This window comes from Ranitomeya variabilis, chromosome 5 (genome assembly GCF_051348905.1).
Source record: "Ranitomeya variabilis isolate aRanVar5 chromosome 5, aRanVar5.hap1, whole genome shotgun sequence".
In the NCBI taxonomy this organism is placed as follows: Eukaryota; Metazoa; Chordata; class Amphibia; order Anura; family Dendrobatidae; genus Ranitomeya; species Ranitomeya variabilis.
In genome coordinates, this window is record NC_135236.1 from 7,047,114 (window position 1) to 7,059,466 (window position 12,353).

Genomic DNA, 12,353 nt, shown 5'->3' on the forward strand with positions numbered 1-12,353 from the left:
CAGTTAATACAAGAGAAGATAGTATTCTGCTACAGATGGATCTGGATAAGTTGGAAACTTGGGCTGAAAGGTGGCAGATGAGGTTTAACAATGATAAATGTAAGGTTATACACATGGGAAGAAGGAATCAATATCACCATTACACACTGAACGGGAAACCACTGGGTAAATCTGACAGGGAGAAGGACTTGGGGATCCTAGTTAATGATAAACTTACCTGGAGCAGCCAGTGCCAGGCAGCAGCTGCCAAGGCAAACAGGATCATGGGGTGCATTAAAAGAGGTCTGGATACACATGATGAGAGCATTATACTGCCTCTGTACAAATCCCTAGTTAGACCGCACATGGAGTACTGTGTCCAGTTTTGGGCACCGGTGCTCAGGAAGGATATAATGGAACTAGAGAGAGTACAAAGGAGGGCAACAAAATTAATAAGGGGGATGGGAGCACTACAATACCCAGATAGATTAGCGAAATTAGGATTATTTAGTCTAGAAAAAAGCCGACTGAGGGGCGATCTAATAACCATGTATAAGTATATAAGGGGACAATACAAATATCTCGCTGAGGATCTGTTTATACCAAGGAAGGTGACGGGCACAAGGGGGCATTCTCTGCGTCTGGAGGAGAGAAGGTTTTTCCACCAACATAGAAGAGGATTCTTTACTGTTAGGGCAGTGAGAATCTGGAATTGCTTGCCTGAGGAGGTGGTGATGGCGAACTCAGTCGAGGGGTTCAAGAGAGGCTTGGATGTCTTCCTGGAGCAGAACAATATTGTATCATACAATTATTAGGTTCTGTAGAAGGACGTAGATCTGGGGATTTATTATGATGGAATATAGGCTGAACTGGATGGACAAATGTCTTTTTTCGGCCTTACTAACTATGTTGCTATGTTACAATCTGGTTTCTGCCCCATCACTCAACTGAGACTGCCCTGACCAATATTACTAACGACCTACTTACAGCCAAAGCTAATGGACAATACTCTGTACTCCTCCTTCTAGACCTGTCCTCTGCTTTCGACACAGTTGATCACTGCCTCCTACTACAGATCATCTCCTTTCCCATCAAAGACCTCACCCTATCCTGAATCTCCTTTTACCTTTCCAACTGCATATTCAGCGTCTCCCACTCCCACACTACCTTCTCATCCCACCCTCTCTCTGTTGCAGTCCCCCAAGACTCTGTTCTAGGACCCCTACTCTTCTCAATCTATACACTTGGCCTGGGACAACTCATAAAGTCCCATGAATTCCAGTACCACCTCTATGCTGATGACACTCAGATCTACCTCTCTGGCCCAGACGTCACCTCTCTGCTGTCCAGAATCCCCGAGTGTCTATCAGCCATATCTTCCTTCTCCTCCTCTCGCTTCCTCAAACTCAATGTGGACAAATCTGAACTCATCATCTTTCCTCCATCTCATAGATCTTCCTTACCTGACCTATCTATCGCAATTAACAACATCACGCTTTTCCCCATACCAGAAGTCCGATGCCTCGGAGTAACCCTTGACTCTGCCCTGTCCTTCAAACCGCACATCCAAGCTCTTTCCACCTCCTGTCGCCTCCAGCTCAAAAATATCTCCAGAATTCGTCCTTTCCTCAACCTTCAATCTACTAAAATGCTTGTGCATGCCCTAATCATCTCCCGCCTCGACTACTACAACATCCTTTTCTGTGGCCTCCCTGCTAACACCCTTGCTCCTCTCCAGTCCATCCTTAACTCTGCTGCCCGACTAATTCATCTCGCTCCTCACTACTCCTCCGCTTCTCCCCTCTGCAAATCTCTTCACTGGCTCCCATTCCCTCAGCGTATCCAGTTCATATTACTAATACTGACCTACAAAGCCATCCATAACCTGTCACCTCCATATATCTGTGAACTAATCTCCATATATCTTCCCTCACGTAATCTCCGGTCCTCCCAAGACCTCCTCTCCTCCACACTTATCCGCTCCTCACCCAACCGCCTCCAAGACTTCTCCCGAATATCCCCCATCCTCTGGAATTCTCTGCCCCAACACGTCCGACTATCAACCACATTCGGATCCTTCAGACTGAACCTGAAAACCCATCTCTTCAGGAAAGCCTACAGCCTGCACTGACCCCGCTGCCTCCTCATCACTATCGGAGCTACCGCCTCACCAACACCGGAGCTACTGCAACCCCCAACCTATTGTCTCTATCCCCACCATCCTGTAGAATGTAAGCCCGCAAGGGCAGGGTCCTCGCCCCTCTGTATCAGTCTGTCATTGTTAGTTTGCTTACTGTAAATTACAGTATATCTGTAATTTGTATGTAACCCCTTCTCATGTACAGCACCATGGAATCAATGGTGCTATAGAAAGAAATAATAATAATAAAAAAAATAATAATACAGCCTCCACTAGAGGTTTCACTGAGGATGGGTCTCTAATATGTACAGCCACCACTAGAGGGAGCACTGAGGACAGGTCTGTACTATCTACAGCCACTAGAAGGAGCACTAAGGACAGGTCTCTACTATCTACAGCCACCACTAGAGGTTTCACTGAGGATGGGTCTCTAATATGTACAGCCACCACCAGAGGGAGCATTGGGGACGGGTCTCTACTATCTACAGCCACCACTAGAGGAAGCACTGAGGACGGGTCTCTACTATCTACAGTCACCACTAGAGGGAGCACTGAGGATCGGTCTCTACTATCTACAGCCACTAGAAGGAACACTAGGGACAGGTCTCTACTATCTATAGCCACCACTAGAGGGAGCACTGAGGACGGGTCTCTACTATCTACAGCCACCACTAGAGGAAGCACTGAGGACGGGTCTGTACTATCTACAGCCACTAGAAGGAACACTAGGGACAGGTCTCTACTATCTATAGCCACCACTAGAGGAAGCACTGAGGATGGGTCTCTACTATCCATAGCCACCACTAGAAGGTGCACTGAGGACGGGTCTCTACTATCTATAGCCACCACTAGAGGAAGCACTGAGGACGCGTCTCTACTATCTATAGCCACCACTAGAGGAAGCACTGAGGACGCGTCTCTACTATCTATAGCCACCACTAGAGGAAGCACTGAGGACGGGTCTCTACTATCTATAGCCACCACTAGAGGAAGCACTGAGGACGGGTCTCTACTATCTATAGCCACCACTAGAGGAAGCACTGAGGATGGGTCTCTACTATCTATAGCCACCACTAGAAGGAGCACTGAGAACGGGTCTATACTATCTACAGCCACCACTAGAGGGAGCACTGAGGAAGTATCATTACTATCTACAGTCACCACTAGAAGGTGCACTGAGGACGGGTCTCTACTATCTACAGCCACCACTAGAGGGAGCACTGAGGACGCGTCTCTACTATCTATAGCCACCACTAGAAGGTGCACTGAGGATGGGTCTCTAGTATCTACAGGCACCACTAGAGGGAGCACTGAGGACGGGTCTATACTATCTACAGCCACCACTAGAGGGAGCACTGAGGAAGTATCATTACTATCTACAGTCACCACTAGAGGGAGCACTGAGGACGGGTCTCTACTATCTATAGCCACCACTAGAAGGAGCACTAAGGACGCGTCTCTACTATCTATAGCCACCACTAGAAGGTGCACTGAGGATGGGTCTCTAGTATCTACAGGCACCACTAGAGGGAGCACTGAGGACGGGTCTCTACTATCTACAGCTTCCAGTGGAGGGAGCTTCAAGGGTGTCTGCAGCCTCTAGAGGGTGCTCTGTGTAGGTGAGGTCTCAGGTCAGTGGCCCGAGCTGTGGGAGACACATTTCAGGCCACAAAACCTGACTGCGAGTTTCCTCTTTTGTGATTTTTGTATTTGGAGTTTAGAATATTGAATTTTTTCATTAGTTATATTCTCAGACATTATGGCAATGCCCCAGCATCAGTGATGTCTCCCAGCGAGGTGGTCGGTATTAGTGATGTGTCGTTCACGAACGAGCCAACACAAAGAGCCGGCTCCCTGCTGTGAACGATGGGAGCCGGCACACCAGTGAGAGCCACTAAAATTCCTGAATGGCTCTCACTGGGCGTAAAATCCCGGACTTCGGCATGTGTAACTCGGCCCACCTGAGCAAAACTCCACCCACTCTTCAATTTAATTGGCTCTCAGAAGTGGGCGGAGTTTCTGCGGTAGGTGGGCGGAGTTTTGGACGCCTGATCAGATATTAAATAGGGATCCATTTAGGATCCAAAAAGAGCCGGTTCGTGAGCTGAAAGAGTCGGCTCTTTTTGGTGAGCGGAGCCATGAGAGCCGGATCACCAAAAAGAGCCGGACTGCCCATCACTAGTCGGTATAGAGTTATGGTATTTTGCCTCTCGCACCCTCACCCCTGATAATGAAGAATTATGGGTAATGATTGCAGCATGGCCAGGGCAGCGGGAAGCACAAGATGGCACATGGTGAGCGCGGAGCTGCAGACAACACATGGCTTGGTTGAGTTTTGGCGTCTCACTCATGCCGTTCTTCAGCGGTGACGTGACCTCGGTGAGCGGCCTTGGGACGTGCAGACATGTTGTGTCGATGTAATACACTCGACTCAGCTTCCGATCCTTCTCCAGCTCCGAAGACAGAGACTCATCCGGAGAGAAGACCCCCAGCGTGGTCGGGAAGTCAGCCTGAACGGGGGAGAAGAGAGATGGGTCATAAGGGAGGTGCAGTGAGGGGCCACGTTTGTCACCAGTGGAGACATGGCCTCTGCCAGTCTCAGTCCATACAAGGTGGGACCCACTGGTGAAATGCCCACCAAGGACCTCTAGAGCTCCCTGAGAACATTGATACCTTGGGGCAGTCTTCACCGGCGTAACCGGCCCGAACCGAATAAGATCCGATGTCAAACACCAGCGCCCCGACCTCATCTGCAAGAGAGAAGGAGGCAGAGGGTCCGTTATAGAGTTATAATACACCTGCCAGACAGACAGTGGCAGCGGCCATTATGTACGTGACACAGTGCCATGCAGCTGCTGTTAAAGCCAGACATGCACACCAGCCCACCTAGCAGAAGTCATGGGATGTCGCAAATTCCATCCACACCCAGAGCCATGTCTTCTTCCCCTGGTGGGAGGACATGTCAGAAGGGCGATGGCTGTGCGTGATGCTCTGCAGATGCCTGAGACCGCAGGACATAAAACCAGATCTGGGGATGTCCATTGTATCCAGGACTAGAGAGGAGTGGATCGATTCCCAGGACTCCGGTCCACGTCATTGGTCCCTGACGACTGGACAAGTGGTTGTGAATCTATAAAGGAGAAGGACATCCTGCCCACATTCCCCCTGAAAGACACGTGGATTGTTGTAGTGTATTTTGATGTGTAATGTGTTTAGTAATGTTCGTTATTAGTGATAGATTGTGTATTGTCCTGCAGCAGGGAGTAAACAGGTACAATTAGGGTTAATAGTTGTGACTAGCTCAGAGTGGGAAGAGCTGAAGTGAAGGGACAGAGACAGTTTTCTGTCAGATAGGGCCCAGCCTGCAATAGAGGCAGACCTACTATCTGATCACTGAGCAAAGCCGCTTTACTTGGGTATCCCCGATGTGAGAGGAGACTGAGGCAGCGAATGGCGAGATCCGGAGAAGGGACAAAATAAAGCTACATAAAGACAGTGACGCACTGGAGACAGGTGTGGGACAGCCCAACCACAGTACGAGCCACCAGCAGCACGGGCCGCCTGCAGAACGGGATAGAGATGTAATGACCAGGACAGAGCCAAGAACGGGAGACGAAGAGAGGGCGTTCCCCAGGCTGGAGAATGAGTACAGGACTCTGTTACTGCATGGTGGTACCGCTATTGGAGACCGGAGAGACCCCCGAAGTACTGTGCTGGGAGGTGGTGATGGTGCAGATGCCGGCTGAGGCAAAAGACCTCCAGGAGGAGAGCAGAAAACGTGCCAGAATATGCTCCATGTTCTGGAGGAAACTTTGGTGACGTTGTGGCCGCCATCTGCTCCTCATCATCCGCCGAGATGCCGTTCAGTAAGGAGACGCTTATTGATGGCCAGTGGTCTCCGTCACTGGACCTCTCAACACCTGGTCCTAGCAGCCAAGTCACCAGCATCATGCAGCCTGCAAGGGCGAAGCGCCCCCATGGATGAAACGAGGCGTAAAAGACGATCCTGGAGGCTGGATGGGGAGGTCGCGAATCTCTCACCTTCCGATGTCTCCAGAGGCTGGACGGGAGTTCGCGAATCTCTTACCTTCCGGTGTCCCCAGGGCCTGGAGGGGAGGCCACGAATCTCCCACCTTCCAGCATCCCCAGAAGCTGGATGGGAGGCCGTGAATCTCTCACCTTCCGGCATCCCCGGAGGCTGGATGGGAGGCCGTGAATCTCTCACCTTCCGCCGTCTCCGGAGGCTGGACGGGAGGCCACGAATCTCTCACCTTCCGGCATCCCTGGAGGCTGGACGGGGGGTCGTGAATCTCTCCCCTTCCGGCGTCCCCAGAGGCTGGATGGGAGGCCGTGAATCTCTCACCTTCCGCCGTCTCCGGAGGCTGGACGGGAGGCCACGAATCTCTCACCTTCTGGCATCCCTGGAGGCTGGACGGGGGGTCGTGAATCTCTCACCTTCCAACGTTCCCAGAGGCTGGATGGGAGGCCTTGAATCTCTCACATTCCTGATTCTCCGGAAGCTGGACGGGAGGCCGTGACTCTCTCACTTTCCAGCATCCTTGGAGGCTGGATGGGAGGCTGTGAATCTCTCACCTTCCGGAGTTCCCGGAGACTGGACAGGGGGTCATGAATCTCTCACCTTCTGGTGTCCCCAGAGGCTGGATGGGGGGTCGTGAATCTCTCACCTTCCAACATCCCGGAGGCTAGATGGGAGGCTGTGAATCTCTCACCTTCCGGCGTCCCCGGAGGCTGGATGGGAGGCTGTGAATCTCTCACCTTCCGGCGTCCCCGGAGGCTGGATGGGAGGCTGTGAATCTCTCACCTTCCGGTGTCCCCGGAGGCTGGATGGGAGGTCGCTAATCTCTCACCTTCCGGCCCTGTTCACACAGAGCGTAAATCAGCAAACTACAATAACAATTTGCTCCGATTAATGCTGCATTTCTGCCTCTTCCTCTGACGCGCGTCGGGGCGGATATGAAGCCGCCGAGATTTATGGGGATTTTATAGGGAAGTTAATAAATAATTAATATATTCATAAAGTGAAGGCCAAACAAACAAGGGAAGACCCCCAAACCGCACAGCGTCTGTAGACCACCATCCACCCCTCGGGGCGCATTGTAAAGGTGGAGCAGGGTGAATTGTACAGGTGGAGCAGGATGCATTGCACAGGTGGAGCAGGGTGCATTGTACAGGTGGAGCAGGATGCATTGCACAGGTGGAGCAGTGTGCATTGCACAGGTGGAGCAGGGTGCATTGCACAGGTGGAGCAGGGTGCATTGCACAGGTGGAGCAGGGTGCATTGCACAGGTGGAGCAGGGTGCATTGCACAGGTGGAGCAGTGTGCATTGCACAGGTGGAGCAGGGTGCATTGCACAGGTGGAGCAGGGTGCATTGCACAGGTGGAGCAGTGTGCATTGCACAGGTGGAGCAGGGTGCATTGTACAGGTGGAGCAGTGTGCATTGCACAGGTGGAGCAGGATGCATTGTACAGGTGGAGCAGGATGCATTGCACAGGTGGAGCAGTGTGCATTGCACAGGTGGAGCAGGGTGCATTGCACAGGTGGAGCAGGATGCATTGCACAGGTGGAGCAGGGTGCATTGCACAGGTGGAGCAGGGTGCATTGCACAGGTGGAGCAGGGTGCATTGCACAGGTGGAGCAGGGTGCATTGCACAGGTGGAGCAGGGTGCATTGCACAGGTGGAGCAGGGTGCATTACACAGGTGGAGCAGTGTGCATTGCACAGGTGGAGCAGGGTGCATTGCACAGGTGGAGCAGGGTGCATTACACAGGTGGAGCAGTGTGCATTACACAGGTGGAGCAGGGTGCATTGCACAGGTGGAGCAGTGTGCATTACACAGGTGGAGCAGGGTGCATTGCACAGGTGGAGCAGGGTGCATTGCACAGGTGGAGCAGGATGCATTGCACAGGTGGAGCAGGGTGCATTGCACAGGTGGAGCAGTGTGCATTGCACAGGTGGAGCAGGGTGCATTGCACAGGTGGAGCAGGGTGCATTACACAGGTGGAGCAGGGTGCATTGCACAGGTGGAGCAGGTTGTGGCATGGGGATGGCAGCTCTGGCAGGTGGGGGCACAGCTCATGCTACACAGCCGGTTTTGCTCCCAGCATGCAGTGGGGTGCAGTGCAGCTTTACCTCCCCCATACACTCCTCCACTCATCCTGTCTGGACACCTGAGGACACGATGTCTGGGCAGCTCTGATCATCACCTCCTGCCCCTTTAACCAGGAGTCCGCCTGCTGCTGCCAGCTCTGGGCAGGATCCAATGAGAGAGGGGGCCTGACACATATCTGCATCCTCATTGGCTTACACGAATGCCACTCATAAACCCTTTAAGAAACTATTGTGTCGGCTGATTTTAAAGAATTCGGAGAGGAGGAGGGTGCTCTTAAAGCGGCACTGTACCATTTGTACCCTGCTACTGACATGGTGCAGCATCGGGTAGTACGCAGGAATATAAATTGTATAGTGTCAGATTTCAGCTCTGAAGCTGCACAATAGTGAGTTCTGCCAATGAGCCTTTTCTAATTCATTTTCTAGGACTTTTATCAGGATTGTGCCTCATCTTCTCATTACAGCTCCACCTCCACCATCTTGGGGATCTTGAGTAGAAAACTACAACTCTCAGCATGCACGCACTGCCCGCCTGCTGGTTTTGTGCTATCCTGCCTCTGTGCAGAACGATGGATTCTCAGATTCCCCTCAGGACCACCACTGCAGTCTGATGCATTCACATCTGTGACTTCTAGTCATGCACCAGGAGGGCCCAGGATGAGCAGAGCAGCACTTCACATCATGGCATACACTTGTGGGAGTGTAAGGAGGAAGACCGGACCGCGGGTACCTGTACCGAGCCGGGTGTGGAACCAGTGAGGCTACCGCCCTTGTTGCCCGGGGGAAAGAATGAGGAGCCGGACTAACCTCATGACCTGGGTAGGAGGGGCAAGATAAAAGCGCGTGCCGCGTGCTCCGTCCCGAGTACCGGCACCATGACAGACTGCGTTGGTTGTTCCCCGCCGTCTCCAGCGGGGCCGCTGAGGAGAGAGGTCGGTGCATGAGCAGAGGAGAGGGAGCCGAGCACCGGACAGTATCGTGCGGCCTTCCCTGCCAGTGACTTCTGCCTTGTTTGCTTCAGCCGCTCGTGTTTATGGACTAGGGGCTCAGCGGAAGGTATCAAAGACCGACTGCTGCCGCCAGAAGACGGACCGTCGCTTAAAGGACCCCATCTGAGGACATCTCCCCGGTCCCTGAGGGACCACCTGCTGAGGTGGAGCATAAAGGACACTAAGTTCTCTAACTGGACTGCTATTGTTTTACTTTCATTATTCTTATTAAGCATTCTTTAACCATTTACCTCCCTGCAAGGAGTGAATACCCTGTTCTATTATTACATTTGGATTACCCTTGCTCCTCCTTCTGTTTGTCACTGCATCCCGCAACCTGCTTACACTTGGCGTAGTCAGCAGGATGCAGTCCACTCGCACAGAGGTGGCAGACCAAGCGGCCGTGGGTGTCCCAAGGGCCAGCTTACCGTTGGGGGCCATGCTCCGAGATCTCCCAAAGTTTACAGGGAGCAATTCACTGTTATGAGACTGGTCCAATCAGGTTAAGGGCATGTTAAGGATGCACCCCGTGACCCCCACTATTCAGGCTGAGCTTGCTGTGATGGCCCTAGATGGAGAGGCTAGATGTTCTATTATATTCCGGCCCCCACTCGTGCGGGATACGTTCACCAAAGTGTTACAGATCTTGGAAGAGATGCATGGGGACCCCACGAATATCGGTGAATTGCGGATACGCTTGTTCAGCTGCGTCCAAAGGGAGGGGGAGCCTGTGACCCAATATATGAACGTGCTGCAGGAGATCCACGCAGCGATTGCTAAGAGGGATGATGTGGGGCCCCCTGATGTAATTTTGAGGGACCAACTTGTGGAAGGCCTGAGGGATGCGCTGCTTAAACAGGCCCAGCAGGTGCGCTTGCAAGCCAATCCGCGTATGTCTTCTAGAAGTTGGGGCGGAAGAGCCTACGAGAAAAAGCAGGGGATGGCGGCCTCGACAGGGAAGATCCAGAAGAGGGAGGTACCCAATCTGCCCACAGCTGAACCAGGTTGGGTTAGAGAAATCCAGAAAGAAATTCAGGACATACGAGAAGAGAGGTCCAGCTTGGGAAAAATCCCCCTGGAAGTGCCGAACTCTTCCGGAGGCAAAACTAACTCCGAGCCACATCCGGAAATAGGGCCATGCCGAGCAGGGAGGCAGGAGATTTTTTTTTTTAGACATGGGGACACTAGACATTATGCCCGAGGATACACCAGACAGGGTAGGCCACCGACCCGTCTACCGTTAAACTAGTGGGCTCTGTGGCCGTCCGCTGTCTAGTTGATACCCAAGTGACTACCATGCCAGAGACTTATTTCACTTCTCCGAGGCGATGAGGCCTGAATGGGACCCAGTGATCAAGTTGACGGCGCCCAACCAATTGCCCATCCCGGTCACAGGGATGGTCTGGATGCAAATTACCGTGTGTGGCAAGGATGTGGGATGAAAAGGAGTAGTATTGACCTCTGGAAACCCTGGCAGTGGCCCCACCGTGATGCTAGGGATGAATGTGCTGAAGGAACTTGGGACCATCCTAGTCAGTAAGTCACGAGATGCTTTTCTTCATCAATGGAGCCTCCGCACCCCCCAAAGGAAGGTATTCCAACAGCTGATACAGGTAGCCCAGGCTCAACAGACATTGAGAGAAGGAAAAGTCCTGGGGAAGGTGATTGTGCCGGCCTCTGCCAAACTTGTTTTGCCACCTGGCCAGAATGCTCATGCTGCCCGTGCGAGCCTGTACCCCCCCTCAAAGGAATGGAAGTCCAAATAGAGCCATCTCTGATGGATCAACTGCCTTGAGGACTCCTCATTGCTTGGACATTAGTCACCATCCACAACAGTAATGTAGTGGTGCGGTGTGTCAACCTAGAGGACAATCTCGTGCTCCTGCCCAAGAGTGAAGTGGCGCAAGTACTGGGCATGCCAGAAGTACTGATGCAACCAGAGGCCATTCAGTTAGTGGTGAAACAAGGCGATCCCTGGACTGTAGCCATGAACGTGCCTTCAGAAACTTCATCTAACACCATGAAAAAGGGGTGCTGGTTCCTGGAGCAGATGCGGGCTGAACTGATGGGACTCTCATCGCAACAGGTGCAGCAGGTAGAAGCTATGCTAGGGCGTTATCAGTATGTCTTCGGCTGTCATGAGGATGATTTCAGGTGCACCACAGCCATAACTTACGGGATTCCTACAGGAAGTGCCACACTGATTAGGGAGTGCTGTATTCTGCAGAGTGGGGTCATATGGGAGAGCCAGAGCCCATAGGCAGCTCCCATCATTTTAGTTTGGAAAAAGGACGGAACCCTGCGCTTGTGTTGACTACCGCCGACTAAATGCCTGGACTTTTATTCCCTACTGAGAATTGAGGAGTCGTCTGCCCTGAGAAAAGCCAAATACTTCTCATCATTAGATCTAGCCAGTGGACATTGGCAAGTGCCCATACCTGAGCAAGACCGGCAGAAGACACCGCTCATACTGCCTATGAGGTTGTTCGAATTCATCCGGATGCCCTTCGGTCTTACCAACGCTCCTGGCACCTTTTAGCAACTGATGGAGCGGTACTTAGGAGACATGAACTTTGAAGCCACACTCATTTATTTGGACAACATCATTGTCTATGCAGCTTTCGAGAAACATCTTTGACGGCTGGAGCAGGTGTTGAGTCGGTTGCAGAAGCACGGCTTGACAGTGAAACCTCAGAAGTGTCACCTCTTCCGCCAGCAAATTGAATACCTCGGACATTAATCCGCTGAGGGAGTGCAACCTGCACGTGAAAAGACAGCAGCAGTACAGGAATGGCCCACTCCGAAGACAGTGAAGGACATGCGGGCCTTTCTGGGGCTTACGGGGTACTATCAGCGGTTAGTGAAGGGCTTCACCCAAATTGTCAGTCCACTGCTAGAGTTGGACAAAAGGCACTGCAAGAATGCTGTCTCACTAAGTTATTCCTAGCCCAAAACCCAGGCACTCCCCCTGTGGTGACATCACTTAGAGGCTAACACCTCCCCTTTACTTAGAATATGAAAACAATTTTTATGCATATCTCGCTGTATGAATCTCGTATAGGAAATACACCAGGTTCCTGAGGTGCACCATGTCGAGGCGATTCTTTTACGTGT

The 12,353-nt window shown here is 52.1% G+C and overlaps 1 protein-coding gene across 3 annotated transcripts in view; it reads right to left on the bottom strand.

Moving 5' to 3' along the window:
* The window catches only part of LOC143774169 (actin-like protein 6B), a 68,248-nt gene extending 59,863 nt beyond the window's left edge, over positions 1-8,385 (bottom strand). For 2 of the 3 annotated variants that reach the window (XR_013215486.1, XM_077261520.1), the window contains exons 1-3: positions 8,272-8,385; positions 4,793-4,869; positions 4,467-4,629 (exon numbers count right to left, since the gene is read on the bottom strand). Coding sequence is in view for 2 of the 3 variants with exons in the window: in XM_077261520.1 (XP_077117635.1) it covers positions 4,467-4,629; positions 4,793-4,869; positions 8,272-8,296 (265 nt within the window). In the remaining variant the exon portion in view is untranslated. The remainder of the gene's footprint in view (positions 1-4,466; positions 4,630-4,792; positions 4,870-8,271) is intronic. The other variant, XM_077261522.1, reaches the window with a different exon arrangement.
* Positions 8,386-12,353: the final 3,968 nt, after the last annotated feature.